The sequence below is a fragment of the Vulpes lagopus genome, chromosome 3, assembly GCF_018345385.1.
Source record: "Vulpes lagopus strain Blue_001 chromosome 3, ASM1834538v1, whole genome shotgun sequence".
Lineage (NCBI taxonomy): Eukaryota > Metazoa > Chordata > Mammalia > Carnivora > Canidae > Vulpes > Vulpes lagopus.
Window position 1 is genome coordinate 103564775 of NC_054826.1, and position 25278 is coordinate 103590052.

The 25278-nt window shown below is 59.8% G+C and overlaps 1 protein-coding gene across 2 annotated transcripts in view; it reads left to right on the top strand.

Moving 5' to 3' along the window:
• Nucleotides 1-3630: 3630 nt before the first annotated feature.
• The window catches only part of TTYH3 (tweety family member 3), a 30042-nt gene continuing 8394 nt past the window's right edge, over nucleotides 3631-25278 (top strand). For both annotated transcript variants that reach the window (XM_041748981.1, XM_041748980.1), the window contains exons 1-10: nucleotides 3631-3951; nucleotides 17422-17591; nucleotides 17713-17824; nucleotides 17933-18153; nucleotides 18352-18447; nucleotides 19351-19423; nucleotides 19704-19779; nucleotides 22027-22082; nucleotides 22716-22808; nucleotides 24899-24991. In XM_041748981.1, the coding sequence (XP_041604915.1) occupies nucleotides 3829-3951; nucleotides 17422-17591; nucleotides 17713-17824; nucleotides 17933-18153; nucleotides 18352-18447; nucleotides 19351-19423; nucleotides 19704-19779; nucleotides 22027-22082; nucleotides 22716-22808; nucleotides 24899-24991 (1113 nt within the window). In that variant the 5' untranslated portion in view covers nucleotides 3631-3828. The remainder of the gene's footprint in view (nucleotides 3952-17421; nucleotides 17592-17712; nucleotides 17825-17932; nucleotides 18154-18351; nucleotides 18448-19350; nucleotides 19424-19703; nucleotides 19780-22026; nucleotides 22083-22715; nucleotides 22809-24898; nucleotides 24992-25278) is intronic.

The following is a 25278-nucleotide window of genomic DNA, read 5'->3' on the forward strand; positions in this document are numbered from 1 at the left end:
CTGCATTCCAGATGCTTCTACCAGATGCGTCTAAGCAGCTTTCTCATCTCTGTCCTTTGCTCACAAACTCTACTTCACCGGAAGGAAGGAAGGGAGGGGGGTATGTAATCATATTTTGTGTGTGCAGTAAGATATAACTATTCTGACTGTTTTTAAGTGAACAGTTCAATGGCATTCAGTGCATTCACAATATTGTGCAAGCACTACCTCTGTTCCCAAAGTTTTCCCCAGAGTACAGTACAAAGAGAAACCCCAATACCCATTCATCAGTGACTCCCTGTTCTTCCTCCTACCCCTAAAGCCCCAGTCTCTTGCATCCACTCAGCCACTTTCTGTTTCTCTAGGTTCACTTACGCCAAACACTTCTTAGAAATGGAATCACATAAGATGTGGCACCTTGTGTCTCGCTTCTGTCATGTTTTTTGAGGTTCATCCACGTGACAGCGTGAGTCAGCGCTTCATTCCTGAGTGAAGGATGACTCTACCCATTTCAGCCATGAGAAGGCAAAGGCTCACAGAGGATCTGAGGTCGTCATGTGGAAAAGTTAATTCAGAGATAGAGGTTTGGAGGTGGAGAAGTCATGGGAGCACCAGAATGGTGCCCATACACGGAATGTGCATGGGAACCTGGTCCCTGCTGCCGTTTCCAGGCATGGCCTCCACCACACAAACTTCCCAGGACATGGAACTTTTTTTTGTTTTGTTTTGTTTTTTTGTTTTTTATTTTTAAGATTTCATTTATTTAATTGATTGAGAGCCTGAGCTGGTAGAGAGGCAGAGGGAAAGGGAGAAGTAGACTCCCTGCCGAATGTGGAACCCAACCTGGGCCTCCATCCCAGAACCCTGGGATCATGACCTGAGCTGAAGACCAGTGCTTCACCAGATGCCCCAATATGGGACTGGTTCTAATCCCATTTTAAACAAGGACTGAGGCCCATCTGTCTGCCAACTGACTGTGTGGATAAAGAACAAGTTTCTTCATTCCTGAGGCTTGAAACCCCCCTCACTACCCCTCTGCGATGTGGGCACCTGGTGGGGAGCTGGAGGACACGGGCGTGGGCACTCCAGGGGTGCTTGGCTCAGGGATGCTCAGCTGGAGACTGCCAGCTGTCCTTCCTGCCTTTGGGCTCCTGCCTCCAGGTCCCCATGGTAGAGGTGATGGGATGTCCCCGCTGCTGATCACCCCCTGGGATGCTCCAGCTGCTTCCCTAGCTGGTGGAGGACTAGCTGTTTCCCTTGCCTTCTCCTGAGTCACTGCTGAGTCACTGAGAGTGTGTCCTTTGCTACCCTGGTCAGGGGCCAGCAAAGCAGAAGGAGTCCTCTCTGACTTCTTGGGTCAGCAGTGCCCTACTTCAGGTCATTCGGTCTACGGCCAACAGCACAAGCCTGAGTCTTGGTTCCCTGCTTGGGTGGTGATTCTAATGCTTTCAGAGATATGGTGGGGCTTGGGACTCAGTTTGTCCATCTGTAGAGTGGGGCCAGAGTCTGGCCACAGCTGTCCAGGGTAGGCAGGAAAAACCACCAGTGTCACTTGAGCCAGTACCACCAGGTAAAAGGATGGTGTGTGTGAGTGGCAGACAGGACTTCCTTGTAGCCTCTCCCCTCCACCCAGGATTCTCCCTTTACCTGTCACCCTTCTGGGTGTGGGGCTACAGGAACCCCTTTTGCCCATCAGGGACAGGAGTAAAGATGTTTCCCCAAGATCACACAGCTACAAGTGTCAGACTCCAGAACCCCTGGATCCTACTTGCCCACCAAAGAACTGTGGTTTCCTGGGGGCCTTTCAGTCTCAGGGAGGGGGGTTTATCTCTAGTACCTGGGGGCCCTAAGCCACAGTAGATTTGAGGCTCTTGAAGTGCTTTTCTAGAACTATGTGTTGTAGGTTCTTCCTTTTCTCCACCCTGGGCCCCTTTATTACTTTCCCTCCAGGGCCCATTCCCCTCCCTCTATCTTAGGAAAAGTTTCCACAGACCAGACACATTGTGAGTATTGATCAGCAATGACCTCCTTTGCCGTTCCGGCCACGCAGAGGTGCAGAACACCTGCCATGTGGAAGCTCTGAACAGCCCAACGTATGAGTTTCCTGCAGATGCTATAACAAAGCACCACATACTGGACAGCTTGAACAATAGGCATTTAGGGTCTCCCAGTTCTGGATACCCACATTTGAGGTTGAAATGTCGGCAGGGCTGTTTCTTTGTGATGCTCTGAGGGAAACTCTACTGCAGGCCTCTCTGTCCTGGCTGCTGGTGGCTCTGGTGACCCTCAGGGTCACTTGGCTACAGAGACATTACCCCCAACCCTGCTTCTGTCTTCATATGGTGTTTCCCTCTGTGTCTCTGCATCTCTGAGTCAATGTGTCCAAATTCCTTCTTATGAAGACATCGTCATTTGATTAGGGCTTGCCATAGTCTAGTATGACCTCATCGTAACTTGTTCACATTTGCAATGATCCTATTTCCAGATAAAAACACAGTTACAGGTACCAGGAGTTAGGACAAGGACTTATCTGTGTGTGTGTGTGTGTGTGTGTGTGTGTGTGTGTGTGTGTTGTGGGGGTGGGGAGGACACAAGTCCACTCAGGACAGCTGAGTTATCATTTCACATGTTTAGGTCAGGATTTCTGGCCTTATCAGATGGAAATGCACAATGTTTTGGGGCTTCTGGAAACATGGAAAAGAGCTCATAGACCCCATGCCTCCACATGGGGACCCTGGTAGGCCTGATACACTGGTGCCTGGGGGCATGGGAGTCAGGGTGATGCAGGGGGTCTGTGGCTGTGTGACCTGCTGCTAATAACAGGACCCAGACACCATGCCCTTTAGGGATGGAGAATGTGACCTCTCTCTTCCTGCAAGGCTGTTCTTCCCCAACTGGGTGGTATCTACATTATCCCATGGGTGGACACCATAGTTTTGCAAAGGCTCTCCTATGCCCATGGGCCTTTGCAGGAGGCCAAGTGAGGCCACCCAGCCTTATTACAAGAAAACAGACAAGTCAGGTCAAGCAGGTGAGCAGATGGACAGGCCTCTTGGGAAGCCACTGCCCGGAGTCTACAAGAGCGCAGCCCAGCCTGCCAGAAGGGGCCTGTCTGCCCACAGAGCTGGCTGAGCCAGAACATAGCAGGTGACAAAGTCCCAGATGTAAGGAGGGACCTGTTTCTCAGGATGCAAGAGGTCCAGAAATAATAAGAGGCCAGCGCAGCCCCTCCAGGCTGAACCCCCGCAGAAGCTCAAGGAACGTGCTGCGGTCGAGCCGACGAGCGAGCACCCTGGGAACCCTGGGAAGCGCAGCCAGGCGTGCGGATGTGCAGCGGGGTTCCAGCCCCCACCCCCACCTGCGGGTGGGCGCCGGGTGTCCGCTCCGTCTTCCCCGCTCGGCGCCCCTTGGCCGAGGGGCGGGGCTCCGGGTGGGCGGAGCCTCCTCTAGCGAGCCAATGACGGACTGGGGGCGGAGGCCTGCGGGGCGGGCGCGCGGGGGCGGGGCCGGCGGGCGGCGGACCAATGGCGGCGGGGGGCGGGGCCGGCGGCAGAGGCGGGGCCGGCGGGCGGCGGACCAATGGCAGCGCGGGGGCGGGGCGGCGGGCGGCGGGCGGGGGCGCGCGCGGAGGCGGCGGCGGCGGCGGCGGCGGCGAACAAAGAGGCGGCGGGCGCGGGCGGCCGAGCGGAGCCGAGCGCAGCCGAGCCGGGCCGAGCCGGGCCGGGCCGGGCCCAGGAGCGCGCGGGCGATGCGGGCGGCCAGGCGGGGGGTGGCGGACCCCTGAAGCCCGCGCCCCCGGGCCAGCGAGGGAGCCCCGCGGCGGCGCGCGCCCGAGGCAGCCGGCCCGCCATGGCCGGGGTCAGCTACGCGGCGCCCTGGTGGGTGAACCTCCTGCACCGGCTGCCCCACTTCGACCTGCGCTGGGAGACCACCAGCAGCCAGTTCCGGCCCGAGGACACCGACTACCAGCAGGTGACGCGGCCCCCCGGGGTCGGGGGTCAGGACCCGGGGTCCGGGCCTCGCCATGCCGGAGTCTGGGGGCCCTCGACCCCCCCCACCGCCATCGAGGGTCTGGGGGGTTCCCCTCCCCGAGGGTCGCCGCCCCCGTCCCCCTGGAGGGTCATGGCCTCCGCCCTCCCCAGGGTCTCCTGCGTCCTGGGGCTCCCCTCCGTGAGCGTCTAGAGACCCCCGTCCTGCATCGAGGGTCCACGGCCCTCCTGCAGATGCTAGTCTTCTCCCCTGGTGTCACTTAGGCCCTCCCTTCTGGGGTCTGGGGGAGCCCCCTGTGCCAGCTGTCAGCCCCAGCCCAGGCCCCTGCCCGACTCCTGGGGCAGCCCTCACCTGTGGCCCTGCAGAGCCCCCAACCCACAAGGGCCCAGGGCTCTGAGACCAAGCTGGTACCTGAGAGTACTGGGTGCAGCCAGGAGGGGATTCCTCGCTCCCTTCCCCCCAGCTGGGGAATCCCACTCCCTGCCAAGATTTTGGTGGGTGAGTGAGCTGGGCAGGTGCCAGCCCTCTGTGGCTGGCAGTGACCCCCGGCTGGGTGGCCAGGCTGTGGGGATGCACACAGTGCCATGTGTGCGGTGGTGACACCTGGCCTGCCTAGAGACCCGGCTGCCAGTAGCCCCTGAGGAAGGAAGGCCTGACCACAGGGACACTCAAGGTGGGCCTCAGTCTGGGAGTCTGGGCAGAGTAGGGGGCAGTGGGAGCCTCTGCAGCCTTCTCCCCAAGGGACCAGGCTCTCCCAGTAGAACCTGAGGCCTGGGGTCATGCCAAGCCCAAGCACCAACCCCCCCCCCCCCCCCCGCCCCCTCGCTTGAGCCACTGTCATTTGAGTGCAGGGCAGGGACCAGGCTGTGGGCATTTCCTTCCTGCCTGGGGATCCGGATTCCAGAAGCCCCATGGCAGGGATGCCTGGTCACCCAGAACTCCCCCGGGGTGCTTTCTCTCCAGTGGTCATTGCAGAGCCCCGGGTGGAGTAGAACGGACTTGCTTGTCAAGATGGCCTGGGAATCCAGGATTCCATGATATGATCACACCTCGCCTTTGTAGAACTCTGTCTTCTGTGGCCACCCTCATCTAGAAGATGAGAATCGGAAGCAGAGAGCAAGGGCTCCATGGGCACCCCAACTCTGCAGAGGAGCCCACCACTCCCAGCTTCAGTGCTCACCTGAGGCCTGCCCCCCACCGCCCCACCCCCAGCTCTGCTGATTTGTTTCTAAGCAGATTAGAAAGGGGGCCAAGGATTGGCCCAGGCATGCCCAGAGAGAGCATGATTTTTATAAAACTCAACGCCCACATTCTAAAAGCCCAGCCCTGGGGTGCCGACCAGTGTGGGAACAACACCCTTCTGTGCTCCCAGGGGCTTCCATATGTCATGGCTCTGTCACGTCCATCTCCTGGCTCCCACGGGCCAGGGGCTCTGCTGTACTTAGGAAGTTCTCTGCCACTTCTCAGTTGGGAAGCTCTTGGGTTGCCCCTGGGGCCACCTGGGGTGTCTGGGACCTGCACAGAGCTGGCCTGCTGGCCTGTAGGCGGCACCTGCTGTGGGCCAACCTCCTGCCCTCTGGGGCTCCTGGGACATGTTGTGGGGAAGGGAGTGAGGGGCCAACGCTTGCAGCCTGTGGAAGCCTCCAGAATGGTAGCCAGCCCCCCAGCTCAGCCTGACCCCCTACAGGGCCCTGTGCCCCTAAGAGGTCCCTGGTGTCTGCCCCCAGCCTCTGTGATCACTGTTCCCTCCTCCGCTGTGGGAGGGCTCTGACTCACTCTTCTGCCTCCTCTCTGCGGAGCAGAATTAGCCACTGAATAATTCACGGCGTGGAAACCAGCCTGTCTCCATCCCCCGCCGCCTCCGCTCCTGGCTGGGGGCTGTAGAATGAGCCAGGCCTGGACATACATCCTGCCCCCTGCCCTCCCATGCTGGTGCTTTTGGGCAAGCATTTGACCTCTCTGATCCTTAATTGCCACATCCTGAAATCTGGGCTGGCACACTTTTGTGGGGTCACAGTGGGGAATGCAAGGGCCCTGTGTTCCTGCTCTATTTTTGGTTGCAACAGACAGAGCTCCCTTCCTGGGTGGCTGGGCCATGGGTCGGTGTGGGCGGTGGCCTGGAGCCCCTTCCTGCCTCCCCTGATGCAGTATTCCTAGCTGTGAAGGGGCAGCTGTTCCTATCCCATTTCCCACTGCTGGGTGGTGGACCCCTCATCGTCCTGACCTCGGCACCCCCTCTGGGCCTGGGAGCCTGTTATACCAATCCCCACCTGGGCTGCAGCTGGACCCCTTGTGAGCTGGGTCCAGCTGGGGAGGAGGGCTTCTGCCTTCTGGACTGCCCAGGGGCAAAGCGCAGCCCAAGTCCAGGGGAGAGACCAGCTGTTGCCTTTCTTTGCTATTTCCTGCCCCCACCAGCCACTGCTGGGAGCCCTGGTAAAATCCACTGGAAAACCCCATTAAGCTAGGTCCTGATTTGAGGCACCATGTGGAGCTATCACTAGCCCTTTCTCTCGCAAGCCTGGGGTATGAGGATGGTTGTCACCATTGTACAGATTAGCAAACTGAGGCTCAGAATCACATGATGAGTAGGTGGTAGGAGCCAGAGTTGTCCTGGGAGGGTGGGGGCCTCCTGGGTCCCCCTCTGCCACCCCCTGCAGAGGTTAGGAACAGTTGCAGGGCTATTCTGAGGACTCCCAGAACCCTGGCTGGCTATACACTGGGGGCTTTGGAGCCTCTGCAGGAGCAAGGATGGCATCTTTCTAGGGGATGAAGGTGTCAGGCTCCCCTGTTCCCAAGACTTCCATTCTGCAGGGGAGGGGCTCCCTGGCCTCTGCATCCATCTCTTAGGGGCCTGTGACGTTTGCTGAATGGACAGATTACAGGAAGGGTGCTGCTGTGGTTTCTGTGGGGGCTGGTAGGATCTGTGGGTGGGCAGGTAGTGGAAGGAGGCAGAGAAGCTTCTGGGTTTGGTCTGTGCTACCCCACCCCCCACATGTCTGCCAGGAAGATCCGCTGCCCTTGTTTCCCTTGGGCCCAGAGCCCCCCGTACAAGGGGCAGCCGAGTGGATGGGGACTCTCATTTTATGGGGGGCAGTGGGAGGGATTGCAGACCCAGAGGAAGGAGGAGACTGGTGGCCACTCAGCTAAGCTGAGCTGGCTGGGCCCCATGTCTGGGGGCCTGATGTGGCCTGAGGCCAGTCTGTGCCTTGATGAGGTGATGGTAGGGCCTGTCCTGGCTTTGGGGCGGTGTCCCAGAGCCTTCTTTTCAGGCTGGAGACTGGGGGCCTGGGTGCCAGCTCTGTTGCTTCCTATTTGTGTGACCTTGGGTGGGACCAGCCATCTCTCTGGGCTTCCCTTGGACTCTCCACACCCCCATGTCCTCAGGCAAAAGTCGACTTCACACTCTTGGCCCTTAGCCTCTTTTATCTCTTATTCTTGCTTGTTATCTCTGCCAATTCAGGGGCGGGGGTGTGGGGGGCAGCTGGAAGCTATGAGGTGATGGAGGGGTCAGGACAGGGCCTGCAGGAGCTCAGTGGTCAGGGAAGGCTTCTTGGAGGACATGCTACCTGGCCTGCCAGGCTGTGAATGCCCAGAGGACTGGGACTTGCCTGGAGCCCGCCATTAAGTGGACACTGGCCTGGCTCACTTTCCAGGTCAGATGGTAGCATTTACTTCAGGTTTGTCCAGAATGTGGGACCTATTTCCTGTTAGAACCCTGAGCTCTGGGATGTTTCAGTTGAGACCCTAAAGATAAGACTGAGGTAGCCATGCAAAGACCTTGGGGAAGCCGATCCTGGCACCAGGACCAGCACATGCAAAGGCCCTGAGGCAGAGAGAAACTTCAGCCTCAGCCCCAAATAAGGGAGTCTGAATATCCTGCCTCAGTGGGTAGTGAGCACTCAATGCCCGGAGGTGTGTGAACCCAGGCTGGGTGGCTGCTCAGAGGGCCTTTTGGAACTCTGGGTTGTATGACCATCAGGCACCAGTGGTCTCCTAGCTAACACCACAGCATCTTGGTTAAAGCCGTGACTCAGGCAAGGTCAGCCACGTACCTGACTGCAGGCTGCCTGTGTCCCGTGGGTGGGCTAGCCCTGTTGTCACCCTTCTCGTTAACCCAGAGGTTAGAAAAGTGTTTGTCGCCTGCCTTCTCATTTACAAAAATTGTAAACATTCATGGGACATTTGGAAAACAGGAACAAGCATGAAGAAAACAACAGAGAGCCCCTGTGGCTGGATTTTGTCCATGCAGGTATCCTCGTGGGCCAGGTGTCCCCTAAAACTGGAGTCACACCATATGCCCTTATCATCACCAACTTTTGGGCCATTTTGTTGCCCCTTGGTTCTTGGTGCCAGCGTCCCACGGTTATGGTCAGGATGCTGAGTGATGGTAAGACCAAGTGTGACAGAGCTCCCCGAGGAGTGAGTGGAACATTCTAGAATGCCCTGTGCATAGACAGAGCCAAGGAGCTGGACTTAGGGGATGTGGTAGTGGGGGACAGGGTAGCCCTGCTGGGACAAATGGACTGGCTGTTTCCTATTTGGTAGGGGGGAGGGGGAACTTGGCCTTTGGTTACCTCTACAACCGAGTCCACACCCTGGCAGTGGTTGGGGGGAGGTGGGTAATGGGAAGCCTGGCACATCTGCCGCTTGGCATTGGCATAGGATCCATTGTTAGGCCTTTTGGGGACTCCTGGTTTTGGAGGGCCTGGGGATGTGGTGAGAACCTGTGTCCCCAGCACTGTACTGCTCTGCCCAGGGGACATGTGGGGAGGGACACCAGCCATTTCAGCTCTGGCCGGGGGCTCTTGGGCAGGCTTTGGGCAGGCTGTACTGTGGCTCTTAGCCCAGGCTGCAGCCGCTCTGCCAGAAGGGGCTCCTGCTGTTCCTTTTCCTAAGCATTTCTCTGGGCAGCTACATAGCAGCCCTCGGGGCGGGCATCGTGGCCTCTCTAGAAGCAGAATCGAGGCCACTGGCCAGCCAGCATCGGTGAGCTAGAAGATGTGGGCAGGCTTGCGCTCCAGCCTGGTACCCCCATTTCCGTGGACTCAGCCCCCATGCAGAGACTCCTTGGGTCCCCAAGCAGGGGCCAGTTCTGGGGAGCTCAGCGGGTGTTGGGACCGGGCCCCCTCAACCACAGGCAGCTCTGCTGGGTCTTCGACTGGGGAAGAGGAACTGAATCTGCAGCCCAGGGACTGGGTCACAGATACAGGAAATGTCCCCATGTGGCCCCCCCCAGGAATTGGGACATGTGACCAGGCTGATGGTGAGTGGAGCAGAATCCCAGGAGTGCGTGGCTGGACCCGTGCCTGGCTCCCGGAGTCTGCAGGGAGTCTGCCCTTAGCCCTGTGCTGGGCCAGCACACACACATGGCCCTCACATGGCTCTGGGGGGCCTCTCGTGGTCTTGGGAAGGACTCAGACCCATAGACAGGCCATTGCAGCTAGCATGGTGAGGCTCTGATAGGCACACACTGGGCCCTGTCACCCAGAGCAGGGAGTCACTCATGCTATCGTTGGTGGGGGCTGCTTTCCAGAGGGTGCCCCTGAGCTAAGGTCCTAAGGTGGGGCGTGTAAGTGCCAGGGCCTGCCTAGGGTCCCTCCGAGGGAGGGATGGGATGACGCATGTCTGCAGAGTTGTGCTGCTGCCTGCCCAGCAGGACTCCTGGGGGGTCCACGCACAGCAGACATCTGCCGAGGCAGCGAGTGTGCTTCACACTGTGGAGGGGGCTGTGAGGGCTTGGGTGGGCCTTGGTCAAAGCCAGGCCTCAGGCCAGTATCAGGAGCAGGATGAGGGCTGCAGAGAAGGTGTCTGGATGTGGGGTGTGCCCCCAGGAGCAGGACCAGGTAAAGAGCCCAGGCTGTGCCAGGGTCTGCAGGGGGCCTGGTGGTTATGTGCCCAGATGGACTTGTGCACACACACGAGCCTGCACATGTGGGCCACCGTCAGGCCTCAGCTGGCGTGCCCCTACCACTCCCCAGTGGAATCTGGCTCCTGGCTGCATCTGAGGCCCGTGGCCTAGGTCTTAGGGGTGGCCATTGGAGAGGCGCTTGCAGAGAAGCCTGGGGAAGAGCAGAGGACTTTTCTGGGTGTCATGTTGGGAAACGTGTTAGAGCACCAGGACCAAAATAGATACCCTCACCCCGGGGAGGGCAAGCTCTGTGCCGTGTTCTGTGTCTGTTCACTCCGTGAGCTCATGTGGCCTGGGCAGTAGGAGAGCAGGCTGGAGGGTGGCAGGCAGGCAGGGTCTGGGTTGGGGGATGACCCACCCCCTCCCCTGTGGGGACATGAGGGCTCAGCTGCTGCATGTCCATGTGCGGCCTGGTGCTCTGGGTCTCAGCCCTCAGCCCTCAGCCTGGGGGGACAGCCTTGGACAGACAGCTGGGCCCCTTCTGGGCTCCTGCTTGGCCGGCCGCTGGCTGTGCTTTCTCCAGGATGGCCACGAGCTCACCGTCATGGAATTCGTGAAACCCAAGCCCAGCACAGTGGAAAATCTGTTTTTAATTTCTGGTCGGCATTTGGGAGCCACAGCCAAGTGTGTTAGAGGGGTGGGGGGCTGCGGGCTGAACAGCCAGCCCGGCGCCCAGCTCTGCTGCATGGCCAGAGCCTTCGGCACCCACTTAGCCTGGCCCAAGAACTGAGAGGGGCCTTTTCCGGAGCTTTCCTCAGGAGGCTTATGTGGGCTTGGACCCTGCTTCCTGTGTCACTGAAGTGCATGGGCCTCCAACATCCCTTCTGGCCTCAGGCCCCTGGCCTGCAAGGTGGGTGCTACCCCTCCCCAGGTGGTCTAGAGAGCAGGGAGTCCATGCGTGAGCCAGAGGACCAGCCCAGGGGAGTGGGCAACATTGTGTGGTGTGAACCCTTTCCAGTGAGGGACCCCGGACATAGAGGAGCCATGGCAGCAGCCCAGCTCAGTGCCCATCCCTTGGCTCAGCCCAGACCCAGGCTCCAGCCGAGGCATGTTTGGGTTCCTGGGTGGTACCTTGCTGGCCCCTCTCGTGCCACGGGCAGTGGTGGGACGTCGGGTTTGGTTCCACCAGCCTGCGCTGGGGTCCTGGCTCCGTACCTCCTGCTGTGTGATCATGAGGGTTCCTGACTCCCTGAGAATACCAATCACCCCTGTACTGCTGGCCCCCACGTCTCCCTAGCCCGTGAGCGCTGGTGCCTGGGTGCACGTGACTTCCCACAAGGAGGCTGGCTAAGGGGGTGCGTCACTGTGGGGCTGGGATTAGGGGGAGCTGGAGGCCCACACGTCCCATCAGAGCCCCAGGGAGGGACTTCCAGGGGGCAGGGGTTCCCTAGCCTGGCTGTTGGCAGTGGTGGTCCACAGGGGGATTGACCGTTTGGGTCCCTGTCGGGAGCAGTTGCCAAGGGCGTGAGGCTCCTCCCTGGGGAGGTGTGTAGGGAGACGGTCCATCGGGGGCTCCAGTGTAGGTTCCACAGGTGGCGTGCTCCCATGCAGGCTTGTGTGCGGCTACTGCTGGGCTGTCTGTGTGCAGATGGCACATGGGTGTGCTGCCAGGGGCCCTGTGTGGCTACCCTGGCCTGGTGGCCTCTGGCACATTGGGGTGGCCCATGCTGACGTGAGCCTGGTGTTGCACACGGGTGGGGTACACTGACAGGCCATGTCCGGGCCAGTGGTGAGGCTGAGCCTCCTGTTGCAAAGCTCTTAGTAAGGTTTGGTGGCATGCCGCGAGCCCTTCCCTCACGGGGCTAGCGTGGGGCCCCCAGTACCCTGACTGCCAGCAAGCCTGGGACTGAGCCAGGGAACATCCCCCCCTGCCCCCACCCCCGGCCCCAGGCAGGGAACCAGTTTAGGCTCACACAGAGAACAGCTGCTGCCCTGGGCCCCCTCCTACCCCTGCTCCCCCACTGGGTCTGGGGGCTTGGGTCCCTCAGTGGGCCTCAGACCTGGGCCAGGGTAAGGCTGTAGACCCCCAAGCTCTGGCTCATTGGGTGTGTCCAGAGTGGACAGGGGCCTTGGCAGACGTCAGGGCATGCAGGAGAGTGTGTGGGCACAGGCTGGGGTAGAGGCTGTGCTCTGGAAGGGGCTGCGGGAGCCTTGAGAGGATGGGATGGTCCAGGGCCCAGAAATGAGCTGTGGGGCCAGGAGGGGTGGGAGGGCCACGCCGAGTCCTCGCTGCCGGTGCCCGCCCAGAGCCCAGTGCGTTCTTAGCGCTTCAGGCGGCTGGCGGCCAGCACTGTGGCCAGCGGTGGGGATCCGGGCCCGAGCATCTCGCCTCGCCTGACCGAGTGCTGACATCACTTCCATCACAGATGGAAGATTCCATGTGGTTAGAGCCCAGATGCTGATCAGACATTTCCCATTCTCTCTTTGAATGGGCCCAGGGGAAGGGGAGGGGGGCCAGGGGGAGGCGGGGCTGCCCCTGGGAAGGCCAGCGGAAGGTTGTCCTCTGGGAACGCGGCCTTAGGAGTCAGGGGCAGAGGTCGTGCTGGGCGCCCCCGTGCCTGGCTCGTGCCCCCAGCCGGCGACAGGCTCTGCACGTTCACCATGATGGGCCGGACCCCAGTGCCCTCCTATGTGATCCAGGGCGGGGGCAGGGGTGGGTTCTGGTGCATTCCTTGGGGGCTGAGGGAAGCTGTTGTGGTACCAGCCCCAGAGACTGACTTCCTGCCAGAGAGAGAGAGAGCCCCCAGCCTCTCAGACTTTCGGGGTGGTGAGAGGGGCACGTGTGAGTGACCCCTGTGTGCCAGGTCTCTGTGCTGGGGTTGGGAGCACTGCCTCTGCTAGACCGGTGAGCTTCATGAGGCCTTTCCAGCACTGTACCGGGGCAGGCCTGGGCAGACACACCCAGTGCAGAGATGATAGAAACAGGCTCTTCATAGTCAGAGGGCTTCTTGGAGCTGGGATCCTGGCTGTGTGGATGCTTGGCTCCCAAGGTGCAGTGTTATAGGGGGGACGTGGGGGCAGAGGGGCACCGGAGCTTCTGACTGTCCTTGCCTCCAGGGAAGCCTCTGGAGAGTACCTGGATCTGAGCCCCAGAACATAGGATCACCGTCCAGCCTGGCTCTGGGGTTCCTTGGGCAGTGGCCCCACTCCTGGACCCACTCCGTGAGACAGGCACGGGATAAGAGTGTCCTCTGCCCCCGTGGCTGTGGTAGTGATGCCCCCAAGGCAAGCAGCCTTTCCCACTTGCCAGTTGCTGCAGGTATCCCAGCACCCAGATGCTTGGGAGCCCCTCTCCCTACCCACGACCACAGGCCACTGTTCCTGCCACTGCTGGGAGATACAGGATGACACCATCACATGCATATTGTAAGTCTGAACGTGGGCGTGCACATCTGGGAATGCATGGGTGTAGATGTTTGAGTGTGGATACATGTGTGTGAGTGTGCATGTGGGCACAGGTGTGTACATGCTCAGCTTGTCCTTGAGCAGCCCTAGACACCCCCGTCCCTGCCCAGCAGCCTAGGTGCCCACTCTCTGCCCCCAGCCCCCTAGGACCCTAACCTTTCCTGAGTGACCCCTGTGGCGGGGCTGAGTGTGTGCAAAGACTAGCTGCTCTAGTCCTCACAGTCCCCCAGCCAGGAGAATCATGTTCCTGTCTGCACTTGATAGGTGGGGACACTGAGGCACAGAGGTCAGAGTCACTGACTCAATGTCATGTCTTGAGCCAGGTTTGGTGCTTTGGTTCCCAGGGAGCTGGAGTGCCCCCCGTGGGCATGAGTTTTAGGGTGGCTGGGGAGGACCCCTCCCTCGTACCTTTGTCTGGCAGTGGGCGGTCCTGGGCCTTTCGGTGGCCAGCCAGGGGTGTCTTCCCCTCGGTCTTGGCTCCCTCAGTCTTGGCTTTCCCTCCGTCTTGGTCTGGGTACCAGCAGTTCTTGGGTGACCATGCCATAGACTAAGAGGGGCCCAGCTGGGCTGCCAGGGGCCTTCTCCCACAGGAAAGCCCAGGGGGTCTGGTGAATGCTCGTACCACCTCACAAAGGCAAAGGTGGGGTCCAGAGAGTGGCAGGGCCTGGCCGGGGATCGCACAGGAACTCTCATGTGGCAGAACTGGGCGCCGACCAGGGGCCTCCCACGCTCAGCTGGAAAGAACGAACAGGTTTCTGGTTCTGCATTTTAATTATAAAGTTAGTACAAGTGTGTGGTTAAAAAAAACAAAACAAAACCAAAGACCCACAACAACAAAACAAACCAAATCAAAGCAGTAGGAGAGGACCCAAGGAAGGTACCAGTGTGATTCTCGCCCAGAGAGACACAGCACCCTTCCCTGACCTCCTGGAGGAGGACGTGCCCACTCAGGGAGGTGCCCGGTCACTGTAAATCACAGACCTGCCCCTGTGCGCTTCCCTGTCCTGCTCTCTCTGGTTTCTGGGGCCCACCTCACGTCCAGCAGGCGCTGTCCCTGCTCCCTCTGCTGGGTGGCTCCGGGGGCCGTGAGTGAGATCCGTTGTGGACCTGCCAGGCCTGGTACCTGCCATAGCTCCCAAAGGAGCGGGGAGCCCAGCCTTATTCCAGGTGTGATGTCTCACCTGGCCGGTGGTGCTATCTTGCCTCAGTTTTCCCATCTGGCAAATGGGAATGGGTGGTCCTGACACGCCTGAGGCAGTGTTCTGGGCCTGCAAGGAGCTTGCTGGTGAGTCATGATGACAGTGAGGGCTGGGTGGGCTCTTGGGACTCCAGCGCGGGTGCCTCTAGTCCCAGCTTCCCCACCTCAGGAGGATGTGTGTCCATGTGTGTATTTAACCACCTGCTCCAAGCTTGCTGTGTTCTGGACATGGTGGGGGTGGTGGAGGTTCAAGCAAGACAGGAAGTGGTGGGGTGGCAGGGGCAGGGGCAGGGGCAGGCGACTCCACCCAGCAGGGCCAAGGGACATCTGTTAGAGCAGAGGGTGGCCTCCAGGGGGACTGCCAGCATGGGCCAGGCATGGGGCTGGTGGGCACAGCCACAGTCTGGGAGCCAGGGTTGACAGGGCTTTGACGGGGGGGTTCTTTCTGGGTGGATGCTTCTGGGTGGGGGTGTGGTGTGGTCTTTGGGGGCTTGTGGGAGGAGAGGAGCCTGCAGGCAGGATGGAGAAGAGGTGGCAGCATCAGGACATGGTGGCAATGGAAACGCAGATGTCCCCTGTGAGCCATGGCCCCAGGGACAGCCCTTTGCCTCTGACCCGGGAGGAGGCAGTGGGTGGGACCTGTGCATGGGAGGGCCAACCCCTGGAGACAGTGCTCTTCCACTCTAATGTTAATGACATCCGGTGCTGGGCGGGGGGTGAGGGCGGGGCCTGATAGCAGGACTGTGAAGGTGACCCCCCTCCCTGACTGGCCCTTGGCCCTCTGACAAGCCTTTGATTCCTGCCTGGAGACTCCTGGCTGTGGCCTTGGTCTTACAGTACCGAGTTACCATTGTGACATGAGCGCCCCTGACCTCCAGGAGCCTTAGGCTGATGAGGGGGCGCTGACTCCAGGTCGGTTGCAGGGGTGGCCAGGGCCCATCAGGCCCTCCTGCCAGGGCAGAGATAGTGGGCAGCTGCACCCCCAGTCTGAGGGAGGGACAGAGGGCGCCAGCCCCCAGTGACCATGGTCCCCATATGGAAGGCGGGGCGGCCAGCAAGGCCAGACTGTGACATGTGACTACAGCCTCATGGTGCCTGCAACCCTGGTCTTCCCCAAGATAGGGCCCCCATCTTGTGCCTCATGGTGGGGTGTGGGGGCAGAGGTGTGAGCCCTGGTTAGGTGGGAGGTGGGAGGCCTGGTGGGAGACCTGTGGGAGCAGCGGGCTCCTGGGAGTGCAGGGAGTGCCATCCTGCCTCTGCTGCTTGGCAACCATCTCTGGGGAGACAGCTGCTGGGTATCAGGGCCTCTATGGCTGAGCCTCTCTTCCCAAGGGGGTGCTGCAGGGGGCAGGTGGGCCTCCCACCCCTCAGGAGCACTCCAGGACAGCCACATTGCTGAGTATTCAGACATGGGGAGGGAGGGTGTGTTCAGGTACCCCCAGGCCCAGGGAGGGCAGCTGTGGGGTGCCTATTGGTTGCACCCCAGATCTGATGGCCCCTGTGGGGTGGATGCTACTATGCGTTGGACCTCGTGCGTGGCACTTACTTGCCTCCTGCCGTGAGTTTCACATGGTCAGGCCCAGTCTGCATCCCTGTCAGATGGTCACTCCCATGCCAACAAAGCGTGTGAGTAGAGATCCCAGAGGGGCCGTGACGTAGGAACATGGCTCCTTCCTCCATATCTCTGAGGGCAGTTTCTTTCCCGGCGAAGTGGAGGTGACACACTGGGCCAGGCAAGAGGGAGAGCAGGGTGCCCAGGGGAGGCCAGGCTGGCATCTGGCATGTGTTCCAACAGAGGGAGGCCCAGCCCGGGGCAGGGCCCACAGTGGGAGTCCCTGCTGGATCAAGTCAGCCACTTCTTCTTCTTTTTTTTTTGATATATAATGCAATTTATTTCTGCCAGTAACAAACCGCCCCCTTGGTAATGGAAGGAAGGTATGATGGTAGAGGCTAAGGGAAAGTAACATCTTTCTCCAAAATGTTGCAGCAGATGCAGCTTTCTTGTGGGCTACTTGAGAACTACAGAATTTCTGCTATTTCATTTCTCCACATAGTGAGCTCACCAGGCTCTACTAATAATAAGATGACTTGGCCCTACTTGGCCTTGGCCAAGTTGACCTGTGGGCATACATTTCTGGAAAGTTAGTAACTTTTTAACAATATAATCAGGACTTTATTCTAAAATCTATTTTAATAATCATAGATGAGATGAGGTAGAAAATATCAGCCAAGATAATAAGTCTGTTAATAAACCCAAAGTAAGACAAAAGCTTTTAAATTTACTTAGCGTGTTCATAATTCTTAGGAAAGTTCAAGTCAGCCACATCCATGGTGGTGCCCACCTCCGTGACAGGGGGTTCTGCAGGAGGCATTTCCTCCTCCCCTGGTGATGCCGGGGTGTGGCCAGGGAGTTCAGGGCCCTTCGGGCCACCCAGGGCCCAGGGGCTTGCGAAGGTGGCCAGATCCAGAGCAGGGTCCAGGCTGATGGTGAGGACTCTGCTGTGTGCCTGGCCCTACCAGGCGTGCCCTCGCTGACACTCTACCAGTCTCTTCTGAGGAGAGGTTGCCCCCTTTTTACAAAAAAGAAAACAGGCTCAGGAGGTTAGGGGCCTTCCTGGGCCACGTGGCCATCTGCCCTCCTTCCTGGGCTTGGTCAGAGGCCCCGGAATAGACATATCCTGCTTTGGGCTCCAATGTGGAGGGCACAGGACCTGGAAGGACCCCATGGCCATGACCTCCTGGACCTCCAAGTGTAGCTTGGGTCCAGTTCTGATGGCCAGTACAGGGTTAAGGACGGGGCGTCCGTGGGATCTCAGGCCTGCTCAGGCCAGCCACCCAAGCATTGGGGGGACGGCTGGGTGGGAGTGTGCTCGGGTGCCGCTTTAGGTGCAGCAGAGCCCGGCGGGGGGCCATACCTCCAGCGCCTCCCCACCTCCCACAGGCGCTGCTGCTGCTGGGGGCCACCGCGCTGGCCTGCCTCGCCCTGGACCTCCTCTTCCTGCTCTTCTACTCCTTCTGGCTGTGCTGCCGGCGGCGCAAGAGCGAGGAGCACCTGGACGCCGACTGCTGCTGCACTGCCTGGTGCGTGATCATCGCCACGCTGGTCTGCAGGTGAGCGTGGGCCCTGGCTGGCCGGGTGGGGGCGGGCCTGACAGGCCGGATCTCCCCAGTGCAGGGCACCCCGCCCTCACATGCCCCCTCCCCCCTCCCCCCACCCTCCACCCTGTCCCAGCGCCGGCATCGCCGTGGGGTTCTATGGCAACGGGGAGACCAGTGACGGCATCCATCGGGCCACCTACTCGCTCCGCCACGCCAACCGCACAGTGGCAGGGGTCCAGGACCGCGTGAGTGGCCGCCCGGTGGGGAGGGGGCCCCGTGTCTGCGTGTGTGAGCGGGGGGACAAGCGGGGAGCCCGTCTGTGCCCGGGCTCACTGGCCGCTGGTCCGGCGCAGGTGTGGGACACGGCAGCCGCCCTGAACCGCTCGGCGGAGCCTAGCCTGCAGAGCCTGGAGCGGCAGCTGGCTGCGCGGCCAGAGCCCCTGCGTGCGGTCCAGCGGCTGCAGGGCCTTCTTGAGACGCTGCTGGGCTACACAGCTGCCATCCCCTTCTGGAGGAACCCCGCTGTGTCGCTGGAGGTGCTGGCTGAGCAGGCCGATGTCTACGACTGGTACAGGTGCGGATGGCCCTCTTTTCTGCCCATGCAGGAGAGGTGGACCTCCCTGGGCTGGTTGGGGTCAGAGCTGTGGTTTGGGGCCTAGTTCCCCTGGACCCCTGGCTATTTCCCTCAGCTCTGCCCCTGCGCTAGCTCCGCCCCTGCAGTACCACCACTCCCACCCTCTGTGCCCCACCCACACCCACCATGTGCCCACAGGTGGCTGGGCTACTTGGGCCTGCTGCTGCTTGACGTGGCCATCTGCCTGCTGGTGCTGGTCGGCCTCATCCGCAGCTCCAAAGGCATCCTGGTTGGGTGAGTCTGTGGGCGTGAGGGGCAGAGGGCAGGGGTGAGGTACCCACAGCACCATCTTCTAAGTCAGCCTCACCCTCCCCCATCTGTGCAGCTAGCCTCAGGTCTGCCATGGGGAGCCTCTGACATTCCTCCTGTGTCCTGGACCTGTGCCCCTGTGGTGTGCACATCTGCCCTGCCTGTCCTCAGTTCCCACTGGGCTCCTTGCCCCTTAAGTCTTCACATTGTAACCCAGAGGCCACTTAGTCATGAGGACACCAGAAGGTCCAGCTGGGGACTCTGTCTTTAGCCTGGAGGCAGTCTGGCAGCAGTCCCTGCTGCATCACTTATTCAGTTGGCCACCTTGGGGAGGTGGCTCACTGGGATGGGGAAACTGGAGCGCAGGCCCAAGGGACCCAGGGATGTCTGACCACCAGGGCACAGCCTGCATTGGTGGTGGGGGGGGGGGGGGCGGGGTATGAGGAGCAGCGGGGAGGCCTGAGTGACTGGACCAAGGGAGGCAGGTGAGGTCAGGCCTCCAGTAAGGCAGGGGCCAGCAAGGACCCTGCCTGGTGGTTTGAGGAGGCGCCCCGCAGGGTTTGAGCCCCATAGGGTCTGGCCCAGGCTACCAGGTCCCTCTGGCCACGCCATGGAGAGCAGGGTGAAGGCCAAGACTCATCGTCTGCTAGAGGGAGGGGTAAGCAGGAAGATTGGCCCTCCCTGGCCCTACCCTGGGCCCTACTCGAGCCCAGCCCAGGTAGGAGGGAGATCATCTGTGCCCGGCCTTCGGGTCACTCTAGCTAAGGCCAGACTGCAGGAGGAGCAGCCTTTGTGTGGGCAGACCCCTAGATGTTCCCAGGATGCTGACCCTCCGGCCTGCAGCCACTCTAGCTGTAAGGGTGCTGACTGGCTTTCTTTGCCCCCAAGGGTCTGCCTACTGGGGGTCCTGGCCCTGGTCATCAGCTGGGGCGCCCTAGGCTTGGAGCTGGCCGTGTCTGTGGTGAGTGGCAGGGGGAAGTGTGATCTGGTCTGCTTGGCCTAGGCATGGGGTTGGGGTGGGGAATGTCACACTTCTCTCCCTTCCCACCCTCCCCTGGGACACTGACGTTCCCCATGGAGTAGGGACCTTTCCATGGGCACGCAGCAAGTCGGTGCCTTCCCAGATCCCTATTCTACCTTCCTGGGCTGAGAGCAAACCCAGGACCCAGGCTCTATCTGTGAGAGCTGAAGGTTGGGGGGCCTAGCTTGGTCACCCCATCTTCCTTGCCTGCACCCATCAGGGCTCCAGTGACTTCTGTGTGGACCCCGACACCTATGTGACCAGGATGGTGGAGGAACACTCGGTGCTGAGCGGGGGTGAGTCTGCAGTTATGTCTGAGCTGGCACCCCCCCACCCCCGGTGGCCAGGCTGGGGAGACCCACCTGAGTGAGGCCAAGGCATCCTCTCCCTCATGGGCTTTCAGTCTGGGGGAGGCAGAACTCCCGTAGATGAGGAGGCTAGTGAGTGAACAGGAACACCTTCTGTGAGGGGGGCGGGGTGCTCTGAGAATGATGACAGGTGCTGTGTGAGGCCAGTGACAGTGGAGCATGGGATGAGGGTGAAGGCAGGTGACCAGGGGGCAGGCAAGGCAAGTGATGACAGGCTGTTTCAGAGCAGTTCGTGTGGCTTGCCAAAGAGGTGGCATTAAAATTGAACCAGAAAAGGCTATGTGTCTTATGCAAAGGCCCTGAGGCAGAGACAGACTTAATGTGTTTGTAAGGCAGAAGATAGACTACCTGGGAAAGGAGAGGATGGGGAGGCTAGCAGGCAAGTTCGAAAACAGGAATCTGAGCTTAATCCTGAGGGGTCCGTTGGAGGGTGGGAAGCCCAGAAGAGACCTGATCCAGGATTGGATTGCCTTTTAAAAGGTGCTTTGGGCTATTGGAGTGCCAAGGAGGTCAAGTAGGAAGGCAGGGAGGCTATCGCACTCCTCCAGGCAGGAGATAGGATGCCTCCAGCCAGCGGGGTAAGAGGTGGATGGGGATGTGCCTTGAGGCAGCATGTTGGGGCACCTGGAGAAGCAGAGTGTAGGGAGGGAGCAACCCAGGGCTCTGCTCTCTGCCTGAGCCGCTGTCGTCATGGGAGCCACGGGGGCCGCGGACGGAGGGGGTTGCCGGGAGCGGGTCTGGGCTATCCCAGGAAGCAGGTACATGCAGGACTCTGGGGCTCAGGTGCAGCCAGAGCTGGAAGGTGCTCAGCTCATCAGTTTGCCCTGCTGTGAGTGTTGTGTGTTCCTTGAGAGAAGGGTAGAGGGGCTGTCTCCGTGGGGACAGGGGTTCTGAGTAGCCTTCAAATGCTGGCCCTCTTGGGACCATCTTCCCCTCTTTGCCTGAGAAAGCCACAGGGAGGAGAATATGGGCTGGCTTTAGCTTATCTGGTTAAAGGAACTGGTTCCACCCAAGCCCGAGGAGGCCCCGGAGGGCAGGTTGTCTGCCCCCCAGTGGGGGAGGGGTGGGCCTGCTGTGCTCACCAGTGTCCCTGGCCTCCCCAGGTCCTCACTGCTCAGGACTCTTAGGTCCTTAGCAAGCTCGAGCTGCGCCCACCTCAAGTGAGTGTGGGCTCCCACCTGCAAGCCACAGGCCTCCCCTCCCAGAGCCAGGCAGAACCACGGCCAGCGTGCTGGCTCCATTTACAGGTGGCCAAAGTGAAGTGGGTTTCACACAGGCTGGGTGGGAGCCCAGGCCAGAGGGGCGGAGTGTGGGAGTGTGGGAGCTGTGCGAGAAGCTGCCCGGGCTGTGGCAAGCCCTGTGCCCAAGCTCCTACTCCTGGTCCCCATCTTGCACCGGGCACTAGAGGGCTCCCGCCAGAGGGGAGGTGCCTGGAACTCCAAAGCCAGCATCACTGCCTCAGGCAAGAGCCCTGACCCCACTGGGGGGGGGGGGGCCTGCATTGTGGGGGTGGGGCAGGCAGACAGGGCTCCTCCCCCAGCTCCAGCCAGGCTCGGTTCTCCTAGGGTTCTCAGAATCAGAATTGTAAGTGAATCCCCATTTTCAAATGTGAGATGCCAAATTGACATGTTCTAATGGGGAGACAGGCCACCTGAGTCCTAGGCCCTCCTGGCTGCAACATACACGTCACATCCCCTCCTCCGTGGGGTAATGTTCTGGCCTAAGAACTATTATTCTGCCCTGGTGACCCAGGGGCAGATGCGTGCTTAGGTGTCTTCTGACCCCATGTCCACCCCTGGTGCCCTGCCTGCTGCCCCAGAGGGAAGGGAGGAAGAGGGCTGCCCCCCGCATGCAATCATGCATGCTGCAGGGATGCCGCTTGGAGCAGAAGGGTCTGGGCCCTGGGCCTGGGCTCTCTGCAGGCCACCTCCTCTCTCACACATCTTCGAACACACACAGGCACAACAGACAGATGCACGTACCCACGCACATGCGTGTCACACAATGTCTGTTCACACGTGTGTACAGACACACATGCAGACCTATATAGAGCTACAAAATTATATACCACTGTGGACACCCGCACACGTGTGCCTATGTGGGCACACACATAGACACATGCATAGCACACACGGATGTCTGGCCTCACACAGCCACCTTGACCTCTGTCCACAGACATCCTGCAGTACTACCTGGCTTGCTCGCCCCGTGCCTCTAACCCTTTCCAGCAGGTGAGTGCCCAGGTTTCTCCTGCCCCCGGAAGGCCAAACTGGCCTTGACCCCCACAGCCCAGATGTCCGCAGCCCCCCAGTCCCTCTCTCAGACCTCATTAGACCCCAGGACCCAAGGCGCCATCAGGGGCAGCTGGATGAATGCCATATTGACCTCACTAATTGCCCCTGGGGTTGGCGCCCTGATGCCCTCAGTGTAAGCCCCTTGAGGTGGACTGCTTAATGCCCCCCAAATACCTGGAGTTTCTTTCATTTCTTGGGTTGCCCTTGGCCACCCTGCAGGGCAAATCCAACTGTCTTTGGCGACCCAGGGATGCCTCATTGTGGGAGGGGAATAACTGTACAGGTGTCATGGTGAAATTTGGGGGGAAACGCTTTGGCCCACTGCCTGTCTCTCCACATGGTTGCATGGCCTACTGGTCCTGAAAACCACCTGCTCTGAAGATCATTTCAGTGATCTGTGTTATCTCTGGACACTGTGGAGCTCTATTCTCTAGGCCCACAGAGTGGAGTGCCTGGGGCTGGCCTGAGCCCCAAGCATCACAACCTGGCTGACCTGTGTGTGGGTGGGGCCGTGGGACCGGGAGCCAGTGCCCCACCCCTCCTGAATCAGCCTGCCTCTCTGTGGAGCAGAAGCTGTCTGGCAGCCACAAGGCGCTGGTGGAAATGCAGGACGTTGTGGCTGAACTTCTGAAGACGGTCCCCCGGGAGTACCCGGCGACCAAGGTGAGTGGCCGGCAGGGTGAGCAGGGCTCAGTGCAACACCTGTCCCAGTGCCCCAGCTCAGGCTGCTCGTGCTGGGACCTTGCTGGGAGTCCTTCCATGGAGAGGCTTCTCCTCCTCTCCTTCATCTGTGGCCCTGGGGACTTGGGAGAGGTTTTTTAAAATAATTCTGTTCTTTATTTGAAAAGTAATACAAACTCTTTGAATTTGAAAAAAAGAACATCAAGGGAACATGTAGGAACAAAGTAAAGTCCACCCCCGACCCATGGGGGCTGTTCCGGGAACTGGAGAGGTGGCAGCTTTTCCCCTGAGGTGTTCTGGGGCCTGAGCACTTGGTCCCATACATCCGTCCATTACCATGCTCCTGACAAAACTCAGCCTCCTAGGAGGTGCCAGTCCGCCTATGGGGGTCATCCCGTGGGAATCATCCCGCAGTGGTCCTGCAGGAGTCATCCTTGGGATCATCCATGGGGGTCCACCTGCAGGGGTCATCCTCAGGGGATCATCCCATGGGGATCCACCTGCAGGGGTCATCCTCAAAAGATCATCCATGGGGGTCTGCCTGCAGGGGTCATCCTCAAAAGATCATCCATGGGGGTCTGCCTGCAGGGGTCATCCTCAGGGGATCATCCCATGGGGGTCTACCTTGCAGGGGTCATCCTCAGAGAATCATCCCATGGGGGTCCTCCTGCAGGGGTCATCCTCAGGGGATCATCCCGTGGGGGTCTGCCTACAGGGGTCATCCTCAAAGGATCATCCATGGGGGTCCCCCTGCAGGGGTCATCCCACAGAGGTCATCCTGTGGTGGTCATCCTGCAGGGGTCATCCCATGGGGGTCTGCCTGCGGGGGTCATCCTATAGGGCCTGCCTGGTGCGCACACTGCCAAGTGGGTTGGGCACCACCCATGCGCACGGCTGACCTCTCAGACTTGTCTTGTGACCGGCTGGACCTTCTGCAACAAACTTCACCAAATTTAAGTTAAAAAAAAGATGCACATATACACACATACATTAAAGCTCCTTCCTTTTCTTTCTTGTTTCTGTCAGGGCCAGGGCATCCTCTAGGTGTTTTGTGAGTGGGTGAGTGGGTATGTGGGTGTGCTGGGTGCTGTGTGGGAGTACCACGCACAGGGGGTGTAGACCACAGGGATTTACTTCCTTACATGCTAAGGCTGCAAGTCGGGGTGATCAAGACCAGGCGCAGGCTCGGCTGACTTCTCTCACAGCCTCTCTCCGTGGTGCGTGGACGCCTTGTTTTCCCTATGTCCCCGCGTGGCTGTCCCTCTGCACATGTCTGTGCCCTGACCCCTTCCTCTTACAAGACCTCTGTCCTGTGGGGTTAGGGTCCCCCGGATGACCCGCTCTTACCTTAATTACCTCCTGAAAGACCCCACCACCAAATAGTCCCATTGTGAGGTATTCAGGGTTAGGAATGCAATGTATGAGTCTGGGGAGGGGGTGAGAGGATGCAATTCAGCCCCTAACAGTGAGTTAGGTCATTCTGAGGCCCATTTCAGAATCACAGGGCGCCCTTAAAATACACACCGTAACCTGCAGTGTTGGGTCCTGTGGCTGGTATTGGAGGAACCCTATCCGCCCTGGAGGGTTTCTGGGAAGTCATCATTCCATGGAGAGGGTGTGCACAGCGGTGCCCGTAGACACACAGACGCACAGATGCACACACGCACACTACAGCATCCAGCTATACAGAGCATTTGGATGATGTTTTGTCACCTGAAATATCATGAAAAATTTCCCTTTAACTGTCCCTTAAAGTAGAATTTTTAAAACACCAGGGCCCCCATCAGGAGATAAATGGGTATTTGCTGCTGCTCCCCTTCTGACAGGCATTGGTGGGTCTCACTTTGCCCACTACACTCATGTCCTCAGCAGTGCCCCTGAGCCCAGGACCCAGACTACTGCTGTCATTTCTAGAAGACCAGGGTCCGTGTGCCAAGATTGCAGGGTCAAGGGTGGTCTTGACAGCAGGGTGTGGGTGGACAGGCACCGGAGGGCTCTCAGGGGACCTGTGCCTGGCTCTAGTGCCCCCTCTCGACCGTGGTACTGACCCTGTGTGCTATGTGTCCCTCCAGGATCCCCTGCTCCGAGTCCAGGAGGTGCTGAACGGCACAGAGGTGAACCTGCAGCATCTCACTGCCCTGGTGGACTGCCGTAGCCTGCATCTGGTGAGAGCCAGCCTCTTGAGAGGGTGCAGGGGGAACAGCTGGGGGGAGATGTGCAGCAGGAGGAGTAGCTGGGGGCGGTGGGTAGAAGGGAGCAGCTGCGGGACAGGGTTGCAGCTGAGGTGTTGGGGGAACAGAAGAAAGCAGCTGGGGGTGGAGGGCAGAGGGTGTAGCTGAGGGGGTGCAGAGGAAGAAGCTGGGGTGTTGGGGGAACAGCAGGGAGCAGAGAGGAACAACTGGGGGATGGGGACTCAGAATGGGAGCTCACCAAGGGCTGGTGGGTCCAAAGC